At 44.1% G+C, this 14,896-nt stretch overlaps 2 protein-coding genes across 2 annotated transcripts; both read right to left on the bottom strand.

Moving 5' to 3' along the window:
- Nucleotides 1-911: 911 nt before the first annotated feature.
- On the bottom strand, nucleotides 912-9,115 carry uba2 (ubiquitin-like modifier activating enzyme 2). Its single transcript, XM_080003114.1, has 17 exons — nucleotides 8,948-9,115; nucleotides 8,278-8,361; nucleotides 7,245-7,315; nucleotides 7,016-7,080; nucleotides 6,809-6,909; nucleotides 6,558-6,679; nucleotides 6,361-6,428; nucleotides 6,116-6,237; nucleotides 5,717-5,816; nucleotides 5,224-5,375; nucleotides 4,628-4,721; nucleotides 4,316-4,428; nucleotides 3,666-3,821; nucleotides 3,148-3,244; nucleotides 2,587-2,692; nucleotides 2,303-2,445; nucleotides 912-1,453 (listed from the first exon to the last, which is right to left on the bottom strand). The coding sequence occupies exons 1-17, from the start codon at nucleotides 9,086-9,088 to the stop codon at nucleotides 1,236-1,238; spliced, it is 1,953 nt and encodes a 650-aa protein (XP_079859240.1). The 5' UTR covers nucleotides 9,089-9,115; the 3' UTR covers nucleotides 912-1,235.
- An 883-nt stretch (nucleotides 9,116-9,998) lies between these two features.
- On the bottom strand, nucleotides 9,999-14,604 carry polr2c (RNA polymerase II subunit C). The gene is made up of 9 exons (XM_080002406.1): nucleotides 14,468-14,604; nucleotides 13,967-14,016; nucleotides 12,641-12,709; nucleotides 12,450-12,502; nucleotides 12,219-12,347; nucleotides 12,033-12,084; nucleotides 11,721-11,889; nucleotides 11,511-11,585; nucleotides 9,999-10,244 (listed from the first exon to the last, which is right to left on the bottom strand). The coding sequence occupies exons 1-9, from the start codon at nucleotides 14,551-14,553 to the stop codon at nucleotides 10,100-10,102; spliced, it is 828 nt and encodes a 275-aa protein (XP_079858532.1). The 5' UTR covers nucleotides 14,554-14,604; the 3' UTR covers nucleotides 9,999-10,099.
- Nucleotides 14,605-14,896: the final 292 nt, after the last annotated feature.

Genomic DNA, 14,896 nt, shown 5'->3' on the forward strand with positions numbered 1-14,896 from the left:
TTATATGCAAAGATAAAGCCTGTTATGGTATTTTATCTATCTATTTATTTATTTTTGCCTATATTTCTCACTTGTATGTTTTCTGATTTAGATCTTTTTTTTTTAAATTATTATTATTACTCTGCGACTTTGTTTTGCACAGACACTCGGAGTCCCGTCATTCATGTCACTGAACTGTGCCTGTGCGGACGCATCTGGTGAAGTTGTGTAAGAGACACACGTTTTGTCCCAGATTCATCTTGCTCAACAACGTCCAGCGTGTTGTCCAGTCCACGTGACCACTTTCAGACTTTCATCCCTCACCCAAACACCCACGGGAGAACGTGTTGGTGATTAGGGCATTGTGTAAACAGCACGTCGGGCTGGTGTTGCTCCAGTAAACATTTGGACGGAGCTCATTTGACGTTGATGGGACGGGAACACTTCTCCAGCTCGTGGTCTCGTAGCGCGACAGAAATTCCAAAGACGTCCTCGCCCCTGCTAATGCTCCCAACGGCCACAACGCTATCACATGATCAGGTTCTTTTTTCCCCCAGTTCTCAGCGATTGTACCTGCACAACGAAAACGCAAAATCGCCACATAGCCTGAAGATATATAGACAAAAAAAAAAAATGAACAAAAAAACGTTTTAGTGCTCAACCGGTTTAGTCATTGCAGTGTTAGTGGAAGCAAAGTCCCAATGTCACCTGAATGCAATGTCCACTGTTCCGTCTAAACAAGCCCATTGATGTCTGGTAGGATACAATCAAGCACAACAAAACAAGCTCCCAGTACTATTGTTTTCTGACCCCCCCCCCCTTCAGAAATACCGATTTTTTGTTTTAAAGACAAGAAAAAGTTTGTAGTTTTAATTTTTTTTTCTTTCTGTAACCAGACAACAGTGCACAGTAAACACCGTAAATTGTGTAGCATGAGAAGTACAGTATGTTTATTAAAAAAAGGAAAATTCAAAAAGCATTTTTATTTTTTGTACTATCCGTGAAAAAAGCCTTTAAAAAGGGACCGGTAATGAACGAAAAAGAACAAATGTGACATTGAAATATTGGAATTGTTTTTCTTTTGTACATATAGAATCTATTTACAGCACGATGTCAGGAAAGCTTGGAGGGCAGCAAAACACAATGAACAGGAAAAAGTTATGACAAAAGGACTGCTGGAGACCATTAAATTGTCCTTCAGGTAATGAGTTCTGTTTTCTTTTTTTGGACACATATCGAAGAGTTCCGGGCAGGGCCTAGTCCAAAGCGATGATGTCATCGTCGTCGTCGGCTGATCCCAACTGGTCGGTCCGCGGGCGCTTAATCGAGGCCTCGCCCGTCTCTGCATCCTGGTGCTTTCGCTTGGTGCCGCTGGAAGCCGCTGCAGCGGCAGCAGCAGCAGAGCTCGAGGACGAAGCCCCTTGCTCCTCTTCGTCAGAGTCGACGATCATGACATCATCGGTCTCTGCCGGAGCTGGAGGGCGGGAGAGCGCGGTTACACTCAACTAACACAATGATTTCTACTCTACACATACAAATCCCTACGAAGAGGAAGGTTTGTGGGATCGGTAGAGTAGATCGTAACGATTTGTGCAGATCGCAATCTTTTTGACCAATCGTTATGATTCTACAACATGTTTAATCTAAATTGAATCAGTGAATTAGGGGAGTTGCCATCAGTTGGGTTGAGTCAAATTAACTCTCTAGCCAATTTTTTAGGTTATGATCTTCTGCGATAGGTAGAATACTACTTGTATTATTACAAGTTTTATTTTATGTCACTATTATAGGGTCATAAAATGAACAGAATAAGACAATTAAATTGTCTTTAAATATGCCATGATTCAAGAATCTCACAACAATTACACTGAACAGGGCAAATTCATCAATTGCATGCAGATTTATGTAATCATAATATTACTCTTATCAGGGTTCATTCTGACATTAAAAAAAAATCTAATTCAAGGAATTTCAAGCTTTTTAAGCACTATCTTTTTAATTTTCAAGGTCTCCACGCAAAACAAATATAATCAAGCTATGGCAGAAAGCAGTAATTGCAGGCGAAACTCAAGCACAGGCTTGTACTTCAAGCACCTGGTAAATACTCTGTCTTATTGCTATTTGGCCTCAGTGTCAGTATAAGCAACACTGTGGTTGACTAGGAGGTACCAGTAGCATGGACACATTTTGGTGTCGTGTGTCGTGTAGCTTAACAAGCTAAAAACACAGTATCCGCCGCAAGTCTACGGCCCCGGCTCAAACGAGTCCCAGAATTGGCGCCGGGGGAAGTCTCGGCAACAGTAATATTCCCTTCGCTGCTGACCTTTTGAGGAGGTGGACGGCTGGGCAGAGTCCTTGTTGCCGTTGGTGATGCTGTTAGCCTCATCTGGCTTCGCGGGCGCGGGCGGAGCTTTGTCTGGAGCGTCTCCCACCACCTCAAACTCCACGTCCTTCTCCAGTTCCTCTCTGAAGAAATTAACACACACACACACACACACACACACACACACACACACACACACACACACACACACACACACACGTTTCACTCTTAACTTCTGAGCTTCTATAGATTCCTGAATGCACCAACAGACACTGGGAGCATACGTGTGTATAACGTTGATGAGGAGCGTGTAGTCTTGGAGGAAGTCGTCAGCTTGGAAGCGGCTGCCGTTACGGATTCCAAAGTCAGAAAGGAACTTGCCGTTGTTGGCTGTAAAAAAATAAAATAAAATAAGAAAATAAGTCAGGATGGCGATTTAAATCTGCCAGATATGGACACTGCGCCCCCTGGTGACAAACAAATCCCTTGAATGTTGAATTTTTAATCTGCCAGATGTGGACACTGCGCCCCCTGGTGTCCAATTAGGCAACAGCTGAAACCTAATGCGTTCCTTTGACATCATTAGTCACCCAATATTTAAATATCAGATTATCACTTCACTCTACCTGCCTTTCTTAGACCTTTTAACGAAACAAATCTAAAAACCTTGATTACATTTTAATAATTTTTTTAAATCAGTAAAAAAAAAAAGATTTTAGAGGAATTTCCTTCTACCTGTGTCTGTTTTTCCCCCCCACATTCATTTATTTTCCCTCGACTTAAATTCTACCGTTCCCGTCCCATGAGGAGATTAGGGTGCCTTATCTCCTCTCGCTCCTTCTTACCCTCCGTCTCTCCCTCCTCGGAGGAAATGAGGATGGTGCCTTTGCCATCCTCTATCTGGACATCTGGAGCCACCATCCCAAACTTCTCCTTGAGGATCTGAGCAGGCAAATGATGAGCATATGGGCATAAAAACAAACACATTCACAAGATATGTCGGTATAAGCTGGAAACAGGACGAACAATGTGTGTGTTTGCAAGACAGTACGTTTCTATATCCATGTGACTGTCCCCTCACTTTCAAATCTTAGAAAATTATTTTATAACACAGGCTGTGATTCAAATAACGCAGGCATCTTAACTTATTTATGGTGTAAGATTGATATAAAAAAAAACAAAAAAAGTTTAGACATCGGTATCAAAATAAAGTTATTGGTACCAGACGACTATCAATTCATTTTTTAACTTGGTACCCAGCCCTGCATATAACATTACAGCACCTTTAGGAAGAGCACGGACAAGGTGGTGGTGGTGGTGGTGTGATGGTGTGTGTGTGTGGGGTTCGGAACCATCCCGTCACCTTGTCTTGCAGAGAGAGCACCGTGGTTTTGTGGACGTTGAGTTTGACGGTGACCTCGGGCTTGCTGACGCACACGTAACAGTTGGTGCTGGGCTTGTCCAGGACACATGGGACCAGGAGCTTCTTCCGGAGGTTCGGCCGCTTGTTCAAGAAGATCTGGGCGGGGCCGAGACAGAGAGGTGAGGCAAAAGAATACGCCTCACGGCTACCTGCAACACGTGGGTCGGCATAGAAGTGGTAACCGTCCCACACCCCGTGGAAACATCCAGAAAGGAGTGCTCCGGAATGCTTTGGATTACGTCGATTTTGTGAAGTATAACAACGCAGGATTGGGCACAATGAGACAAGACCCAAGCTTGTCAACCAAGTCATATTTTAAATTTTTTATATGTTCCACAATTAATATGGTTAAATGCAATCAAAGGGTCACGAATCTTAAGTTGTTGAAGCAGTTTGGTTGGCTGGTTGGAGCGGTTTGGCGTTTGAACCATTGAACGTAACAGTTAATCAAAACAGAAATGGTTCAAGGTCCTGACAAATTGTCTATGGAAGGAATAAAGGAAATTATGATGAAATTCATCCGTTTCCCTTTCAGAGTTTCCTGATCGTCGGCTGGGCCGGGTATGAACGACGGCGGTGTTTGAACTCACGGTGCGGCAGGATTCCAGCTCTCCGGAGAGAACCTTGAGCCCCTCCATCACGATGAGGCCGGCGATGATGGCGTTGGTCGTCGCGATGGCTGGGATGATGTTGCCTGCCATGGCTGAGAACAAAAGAACAAGTCAGGGTTTGTATTTTTCCATTCAAATATTATATTTACCTATGCAGGGGATTTGACTTGGCAGGTTGGTGCATAACGGTTGGGATGGAAAAAAAAAAAAAACCCACTAATTATCTACAGAGGTGTAGATAAACAGATGACAGATAAAAATAAAAACCGAACAAAAGAAAAGACAACTTACACTTGATGTCAAAGCGGCTCTTCATGTTCATGCTGAAGATGTGCATGCGCAGGTTGGCAGCTGCTGTGACAAAATCCATGGCCGCAGGATCATCCTGGCAAAAGCAACAAGTAATACATGAAGCATAGACACCACCGATTTAAAAAAATAAAATAAAATAAAAATTATCAATAAACACAATTTACATGAAATTATTTATGCTGCTGTAAGTACCCAGGGCGTTTACATGTCGGTGTTGTACACTGTGACCAAAGAATGAACAGAGGCACAACAGCAACCCTACAAAACAGTCATCTTAAATGACGCCACATGAGGACAGACTACAGATGTTCCTTGATTTTATGGACTGAATCACATCAATTCCACGATGTTTTGAAAAATGAAGATAGCTAAAACATTGACAATCAAGCACTACGGCACAAATTCATTTCAATAAAACTAATAAAGTATACAGTATACAAAAAAGGATAAATGTAATTCTGAAGCGTGGGGTTTGCAGACCTCCACCTGTCTACAACAGGTCCAAACTTAATGGTTGCTTTTGCAGTTAAGTGCTTCTGAGTTCTTTCTCATGATTAGTGTAGTGTCCTCTTTACCTTGTCCCAGACCAGCTCCGCCCCCTGCTCCTTCTCCTTGAGCTGGGAGCGGAGGGTCTCCACGCTGTGCTGGAACAGCTGGCAGTAGCCCCAGACCCCCAGCACCTGCTGGTCCTTCAAACCCGAGCCCTGGACCTCCACCTGGGGACATGCTGGGTGACGGGGTGCACAAAGTCAGGCGAAAAACATACATGTGCACAGAAAGTCATGCAAATTGACACACCAGATTTAAATTGTGTTTTTTTTTAGTTAACGTAAAAAAAATAAAGAGTTCTCGCATCCACAGACTCTCTTACTGTGGAAACATGGTGTAGATACACGTATCAAACAGTTTCAAGGACTGTAAACACACACACACACACACACACACACACACACACACACACACACACACACACACACACACACACACACACACACACACACACACACACACACACCTGTTGAAAGGTAATAATGGTGAAAGCCAAAAGTAGTTTTGGTGGCGACATACCATGGTTCTCCAACTGCTGCCAGTCCAGGGGCAGAGGAGCTTTTCTCTTCTTCCACAGCTTGTCCATGGTCAGCAGATACATGATGTCATCCTTGAAAAGCTGAGGACAGAGGGCAATTTATAAACGTAAGCAAGTGAGTAGAGCTTTATTTATGTAGCACTCTTGAAAAGCAGACTGCTACAAATTGCCTAACAAACAGAAAAGTGGCAGAAAAACCAAGATTAAAATGCAGAGATAAAAAGAACAAACATAAGGACCAGATGTCAGTGAAAAAGAGGAGAAAATCCCAACAGCCTCCGTAGAGCGCAATGCAGCGTCCAAATGGTCACACCAAAGTTAGAAGCTCACGACTGACACCAACGTTGGTCCGCTGGGTGAAGGCTGCGCGCGCCTCTGACCTTGTTGAAGAGCTTGGCGGCGTTGTAGTTCGTGGAGCGAGCCCACTCCTTGGTGGAGACGCGCTTGATGTCCCCATCCTTCTCCGAGGCGGTGGCACGAGCCTCCGTCTCCTCCGGGTTCCCTAGGGGGCGGAGGACGCTTGGGTTTACAGTCGCGTGGTGCGAAGTCCGATGGCGGTTTGCGCGAGCGAGGCGCCGCTCGCGACATGGAACGAGAAACCGATCCAACACAGAGTTTTACTCACAGGCGGCTTCCGGGTCCGCCGTGTCAGGTGACACTTCCTGATCCGCGTCTTCTTCTCCAAACAGCTGACTGAGGTTGCCATGAAAACATAATGTAGAGTGAGCACAACGTCTGAAGAAAACATTCGTGCCTTAAATCGTACTGCCCAACATTGGGGACGCTACGGTAAACTTGAGTACATTTGAGCAGCCGTCTTACTTGAAGAGGTATTTGGCCCAGACGATGCAGTGGATGGGTTCAGAGGGCGTGTTGCGGATGGTGCATCCGGGGAAGGTTTTCTGGGTGGGTTTGGGCTGGCACTCATAGCACTCTGTGAGACCCTGCCGGAGGAAGGGAGGGAGGGAGGGATGCGAGGGCGACAGGCGACGTCTGTTAAATGTTTTACGGCACAGGTCTCTCAACGCAGCAGGTGAGTGACAAGTCATCGCGCCGCGAGATCGGCGCGTTACCTTCTTGATGACGGTGACTTGGCCCAGGTAGCCAGCGGTGCCGCTCTCAATCAGTGGAATGTCCGCCGCCAAACACATCCTGTTCACGTGGTTGCGGGCCGCTTGGGAGACAAAAAAAAACAAAAACAACAACGTTTATCATCCATCGCCTGCACGGTCGGGGCAAACGGGAGCGGAGTGAAAGAGGTGAATGGGGCGAGAGGATACCTCTGTTGTCCAAAGCGTTCATCACGAGCATGAAGTTTCGAAAGAACTCCACGTTGTAGTCGGGGCTGTGGTGGAAAAAAAGACAGAACGTAACGCACATGTGGCAAAACAGCCAGGCTGTGTTTTGTTTTTAAACCAGTTGTATCACTTCATTTAAAAATGGACGTTTCTCAAGTTGTAAGTCAAATATCAATACAATCGTAGGGTGTTTGGAGAGCGTTGACCCTACTTCATGATGCTGTCGTGATACGCTGTGATGTTCGCTGTAGGACAGAACTGCAGCACGCTCTCTTTGGCCACCTGTCATGAAGACGAGCAGAGTATTCGTTATTTCTGTCTAATGGAACACAGAACATAACATATGAAAGATGACACATTATTAACCCTCTAGTTGCCCTTCTCACCTATAACCATTTTTTGGAGTTTTGTATATAGTTTGGGTCAGTTTTTCAATACATCTTTCAAAACAAAAAACATTTCTTACATTTCTTGCATTACTCACTGTCCCTACACCCACTAGCCTACAGCCTCATTCCTTTGTCTGAGAGTCTGATAGAGAGAGGGTCCGGAATGCTGCAGATCGACACCTCTAATGGCCCCCCACCAGGGGGTCATGAATGTTCAGGTCATTAGCTAATGGCTCATTTCACACCTTGGGTCAACTGAAATCAAGTTGTGAGCAGTTGTGATAAAACCTTGTTTTTACCTATTAAGAAATGAGATTTGATCAACTATTTTGACTTCATTATTTACCCAAGACCCTGATGAACAACTTTTGTATTGACAAAAAGCTCTTCAATATATTCTAGTGTGTGCTACAACAACATTTCTGGCAGCAACACAAAGACATACTCACTAGGTTATATCTTGTGTGTTCTAGATCTATCTAAAATCTAAAATATATCCAATTTTTCCTTCAAATAGATATATCAACCACTTTAGAGTAAGAGTGTTAAGTTGATTATATTTAGATAAATATCAGACCACACCAAAATCACAACGATTCTCCAAATTCAGCTTGGACTTAAGAGGGTTAAATAAAAGCCACTTCAGGAGGAAAAACAATGGTCATTATATTCTGATGCCCCAAAATTAAAGGTGTAAGTCTGCAGTGCTTAAAGTAATGGATCAGATCGGGAATCGATTGGACCATCCATTCTCCAAAGGTTTATAAAAAAGCCAAAATCAAATATTAACTATAACAATTAGTGACAGTAGTGAGAGAAATGACCCAACAGATGATTCATAGCACACGGACGTACCTGTGATTTAGACTTGCCAACATGTTTCTTTTGAAACAGGAACTGCCTATTGAGGTTACTGACATCAATGGTGTCCAGGTCGATCTGAAAATAAAGACAAGAATAAAGAAGTTTGTGAGGAAGCGGAAAACAAAGGTGATGACTCCCACCACAGACGAACCTTCTGAGAGATGAAGCGTGACAGTATATTCGGTTTCAGAGTCTTCAATTCAAATCAAACACCTGTACTCCTTACTCCGCGACATTTAGAATGAAGTCACGTCAGTTTTGTTTTCTTTTTTAGATATTTTCCTATCCGTGTGATACGGTTGAACCTTTATTTTTATTTTATTTTTTTTTATAAATTGTATATGTCTGTATAAAACAGGCACATTTGTGAAGTGCGGATACAAAGGTTTATTGTTTACTTTCAGGTTCAGTGTATACAGCATTGCCATTCTTTGTTTTGGGGGGAAGATTTTGTAGGCATATTGCATACTCCCATATTTAACATTCTTATTATTTTATCATTGCCCATTGGTTTGATGTGTGCTATATCTCCCTCTCTCTCTCTCCCCCTCACCTATCTATCATGCACGGCCTCCTTCCATTTGGCGAGCCACACAAAGACCTAGCGCGGTAGCCGGCTAGCTCATTAGCCGGCTAGCTCAAACCCACACACAACACGCACCACTTCTATGTTCTTGAAGCCGGTGAGCACCAGGTTCTTCAGCAGCTCGCAGCCGATGCCTCCCGCTCCGACCACCAGCACCCGGCAGGCGGACAGGGAGTCGGCGAGCTCCTTCCGAAGAGAACCCACCAGAGGTGCCATGTCGATCGGCGCGAGATGGACGCAGTGCCCGCGGAACACCGGCGCTAGCAGCGACGTTAACGCACCAGCGGCTGTGGGAAGCCAACGAGGCGACACGGAGCAACACTATGGAAGAGTGTGGCTCGTCCCGCAGTGACACCTGCTGGCCGGGGGGTGCTTGAGGGGGTACAGGAAGGGAACCCCGCAACTAAATAGATGAAATAATAATAATAATACCAAATAAACAACAAAAAAAATCACCTCGAATTACTAAATATATATATATATTATATTTTTTGTCAATGTATATTTATGTAGAAATCAAATCTGCATCATGCACATCCTTGCAGAATCTAGCTAAGAGAAGAAATCTATGAGTGTTTTTTGTTATTACCAACGAGACTGGATTAAATGTGGTGGTGGCAAAAAGGTGCCCATATGTCTCCGTTTGCCTCTTTCCCAGCGACAAATGGATAGAATCGAATTTCCAGAGTAAATGGTATTCTCCTTCATACTGGACCCCAGACTGATTTTTTTCGTCACCTACAATAAAGAAAACATGGCTGACAATATCAAAAATGTACACGAAAATTTGTTATTAGAACAATTAGGTCTGGGTCATTCAAAAACCTTCATCGGATAAAGCCATGGGAAATGATGGTTTAACAACGTTTTTTGATAAGTCTTTATCCTGCAGTATTTTTATCCACCTCGTTTTGTATGATTCCATGTTTTTTTTCCTCATCACTTTGATATTGAGGCCATCTTTACTTTCTTTGAAAATGTGCATCCTTCCTGTTTTAACACAAAGCATTGTGTTGATTTTAGCTACGAAGAGAACTTTAGTATATGAACCAAATTAAAACCACATATTCCAACACCATAATGAAATGGCAGACATTTAATAAAATGAATGACCAGCCAATACTATAGAAACTGATTTATTAGAAAAGAACACCTTTTTACATACAAAAATCCTTCCTGAGAGTCCGAGACACAACAAAAGAACAGAAGAAAAACTTGAGCAGCCCCTCAGTTGATGGTGAGGACGTCGCTCTGGATCTCGTGGCTCAGCTGGATCTGCAGGTCGCTCAGCTTCTTCTTGAGCACGGCCAGAGCCGACATCACGATGGTCTCGGGGCGCAGCGAGCCACACGATTCCACGTTGTAGTAGAACCTGTCCACACGCAAGTGACAGAAAGATCTTTAAAAAGGTCTTGATCTCGGCAGAAAATGAACCTGCGGTGTGACACAGATTGCCTCAGTAAAACTCTGTTTATGAAGAAATACGGTTCATTTAGTTTGATGAAGAATAATCTCAGACAAGAAATAATCATATTAAGCGCTGCTGAAAAGTAAAAAAAAAAAATAATAATAATAATAATAATAATTGTGAATGGAGTATTTTAGTTATCCATAAGGTCAAACAAGAGAATTCCACCCAAAAATGCAGCATGCAGAATATATGTGAGTGCCGTTATATTTGAAATGAAATATTTGTAAATTACAAATTAAAACGATGCTTGATGATGAACTGGTGAACTTTATTATTATGGACTAGAAATCCATTGGGGTCTGCCCGCGCAGGTTCAAATCCTGCCGACAACGTAGGCTTCTCCCCGGGCGCGTCCACGTATGCTGCCCACTGCTCCTGGCTGTGCCCCCGGAGGAAGGACAAGCCAGGATGGGTCAAGAGCAGAGGAGCCATTTCACCGGCCACCATCAAGCATGTGCATGTGTGTGTGTGTGCAAGCATGTGTTGTGGAGTGTCGTGTGATGATTAAAGACTGTTTCTTCTTTCTTCTTCTTTCTTTATTCACCCCAAAAGGGAACTTGCAATGTCCCAGCCGCTCACATCAACACAATAGGAAAAATAATAAAGAAATAAAGCAATACAATATAAATATGAAAATGGAAATATATGGAACATTTTGAAAATATACAATAAACCTAACAGTTAACTGTACCCAATACAGGTACTCCTGACTTAACGACCGAGTTCCATTCCTCGGAAGAGGTCTTTAAGCGAATTGGTCGATAAGCGAGGACCTGTGTTATTTCACGGTAAGGAGGCGTGGCCATTACGAACGCTAGTGTAGTGAATACTGACAGACTGCGGGAACGAGACTGGGAACGAGAACGGTGATGTACGATGAGATGCTTGACGCTGAGACGCCGCGCATGCAGCACGCACGCCGTGGTAATACAGACTGGTCGGAGAGCTGGTTGTAGGTCAGAACGGTCGTTAACCAGGTAGGTCGTTAAGTGAGGAGTACCTATGATGATGATAATAATAATAATAATAATAATAATAATAATAATAATAATAATAATGAGAAGAAGAAGAAGAATTATAATAAATAAATGAATACCAAACACAATATAAACAACAACAAAAACACAAATATGTTGTTCATCATCTTTCTATACAAAAAAATAATACCTTTCTGGCTTCCCATTGGGGTCGTAGGGGGCTTGTACCTCATCTTCTTCAATCTCAGAATATTCGCTCTTTGGCCTGGAGGGAGGGGGGGGGGGTCCACAGAGCAGAACATGTTAGCGATCGGAGGCTCGCGAGTGCATTACTGTATCACACGGTCAAACTTAATCTCAACAACCAAAGATAGGACGGACAGATTTAAATAGGCCCTACCACTCCTCGGGTCGCGGGAACACCGTGTGCCTCAGTGAGTTGTCGGGGTCGTATTCAAAGGACACGCCCGCCGTGGGGTTCCACTTAGCGTGCTCCTTGCCAAAGCCCTTTTTGGCGTAGGCCTTGAGACGCAGTTCCTGGCCCTTACGAAGTTTCACCAGCAGGATGTCTGCAGGGAGGGGAAACGAGCAGAAGGTTGGGGGTTGAGAAGGAATAACGGACGACTTGAAGACATGAGAAAAGGTGTACAGGAGATACACATAACGTCATGGAAGATGCATTTAAGTTCCAGACATTCCGGAAGTTACTCACCATCCTGCTCAACGTAGTCATTTGGGTCGTTGTCTCTGTTCCTAGAGGTCACCTGGAAGGTGCAATGGAAACACCGTCAGACTATTTTGCCCCCCCTTCGAGAGGACAGCAAACATTCTTTCTGGGAAAGCAAGCAAGCAAGCCAGCCAGCCAGCCAGCCAGCCAGCCAGCGAGAGAGAGACCTACTGGGATGACTCTGGGGTTTTTGGACAAGAGGTCACGCGAGGTCACATGGCGCGTCTGGTCCTCTGTGCATCGAACATCTAGGGCCAGTTCAACAGAACAGTCTGGACAGAAATCGTCACAGGTGCAGTCCTGGAGAATTTCAAAATAAAAGTTCAAATATAAGTGCTCTCCTTTTGCAAAAGTTGGTGCAGCGTTGAACTGACCAGGCAACTAACTTGACAGTATACTTGCCCTGGAATACTGCATTTTGTCCACAATATCATCACTGGTCAATGGAATGAGCCCTAAAAAAAAGGCACCTATATGAGTTTATAATGTTTCAAAACAATTATATATGAATTGCTGCCATAATAATAGTTATTTAATCACGTTACGACCGATTACACCAAACTTGACAAATACGTGTCCTGAACAATACATACCTACTCTATGGGCAATGAACTCATCATGAAGTACAGATGAATTGGCGTCTATTTGGATCCAGTCAATAGCTGAAATAGATGTTATTCAGGTCAAGTAATGTGAATATTGCAAAAATAAATACAAAAAAACAAGGAAACTCAGCTGAGAAATTTGATAACCTCAAAGTCCATGAGATAACCCTCGGTCCCTCCCCCACATGGAATCCGTAACATTGCTGGATAAAATAACTATCCGGCAAAGGCAGTAGGTAGTCATTCCCATATTCGCCTCCTTTACGGAAAAGTTGTTACGGACTGTTACATTACGTCATGCGCGGGAGGTGTCTAACATCATGCGAGACTAGGCAAAACAGAACCAGCTTTGTTTTAAGACCAGGGCTTTGCTCCCCATTTCCCCACCCATCCACTGAGTCCCCAGACGCAATAACCCTAACCCAAAGTTATTAAACCAGTGTGATCATTTTCATCCTATCCTACCAATCCTACGCTCTCTGCCTCTGAACGTTTTCCACCCTTTCTACCTCTCCCTGTCTGCTCGCTCCCTCCAGCACGTTTGGGGTCAGAGTGGCATTTTTAAGAAGAAAAATAATTACATTACATTTCATTTAGCAGACGCTTTTATCCAAAGCGACTTACAATTGTTCAATCACCGACGGACGCAGCCATCAGGAGCAATTAGGGGTTAAGTGTCTTGCTCAAGGACACTACAGCATGCTAGCAGGAGGAGCCTGGGATCGAACCAGCAACCTTTAGATCACTAGAGCTACCATCCCCAGTTAACATTTAAGAATATGAAGACCCGTCTCCGTAGAGACTGGACGTGTTTCAGTCTCTCGTCTTTGCAGCTGAGCGCCACGGTTTGGATTCGCTATTTTTCCCAAAGTTTTTTCTTCTTCCCGAAAACAAATCATTTTTGTTTAAGATTTGTACGATATAAAAATTCGTAAAAACCCACTATTTCTGCTTTATTTGGATTTGGCTCCACCCCTACTTAACAGTAATGTCACTACAATCCCAACCTTTCCGGCAACTTGCCGAAAATTATACTACTTTGAGAGTGGGGAAATTTAGAGTGCATTGAGACCATTCCCACATGACGCCAATAAGGAACAATGCCGGTAGATTTACGGCTTTCAGTGCAAGTGGGAAAGGGGCTTAAGTTGGGTGAGTTGTTATAGACACAAATACATGAAATGGCTGTCTCTTATGAAGTGTCAGCTAAAAAGATTTGGGATATCGCACATGGATTTTGTTATACAAAACAATCTTGCGGAGTACCAATTGAAGTACACCTTAATACTTGTCGACAAGCAGAAACGGCCTCACCTATCGTGGCCACTTCAGACATGAAGACCCGTCGGATGGAATTTGCAACCCTGCGGAGACATTGACAACCTCATCATTTAGCACTTGAAGAAGGTGGGCTGATGTTAATCAAACAGCACGTCGGAGCAATGTGGACTAAATCAAACATCGTATCTTCGACCAATGCCTCGACAACGATCATTTGGCGGCATGTGGGTGCTTTCGTAGACAGAAGGAATATTTGAGAAGCAATGATTGTTGTCTGTGGCGTTCAAAGGTGCGTTACCCCCCACCCCCCGCTGTGACTAAATTGTGTCAAATTCCAACCCTAGAGTCACATCAGCTCGTATTAAATGTGCAATATGATATATAGATAGGGACCGATACGAATACGAAAAGCAATACAAATCCAGCGCCTTGTGTTTGAGTTAGTACAACGCGCCGCAGTGTTCCGGTGCCTGGTGCCTCACAGACCTTCGCAGCACACGTGCCGCGTTTAAACGGCGCCTGCTCGATACTCACGCCAAATCCGTGTTCTCGATGACGAATTTCACATTCTCGTCGGTCAATTCGGTGATTTTCACCGTGGGCTGGTTGGCATACGGCATGTTTACAGCACGACCAACCTAACGAAGTGCGCCGACAACAGAACACCACCGCCGCCGCTTTGGGTGAAGGCCTGACATCTACGCCGCTCGCCGATTGGCCAGAAGATTTACCCACGGCCAACAATTGGACAGAATGTCTCAGAGGGCGGGTCTTCATTTAACATCCGGGCCACACTTATGGCAGAAAAGCGCTTTCAAAATAAGGGTTTGGACGACGCCCAGCCTCTTCGTCGCTCGCCCGTTGGCCAAAAGATGAGGAGGCAGCCAGTGATTGGACACCAGGCGTTGAGTGGGCGGTGCTTTATTTAACATCCGGGCCACTTCTGTGGCAGATTTTATTTTT

Source organism: Zeus faber (genome assembly GCF_960531495.2).
Source record: "Zeus faber genome assembly, chromosome: 6".
NCBI classification, from domain to species: Eukaryota; Metazoa; Chordata; class Actinopteri; order Zeiformes; family Zeidae; genus Zeus; species Zeus faber.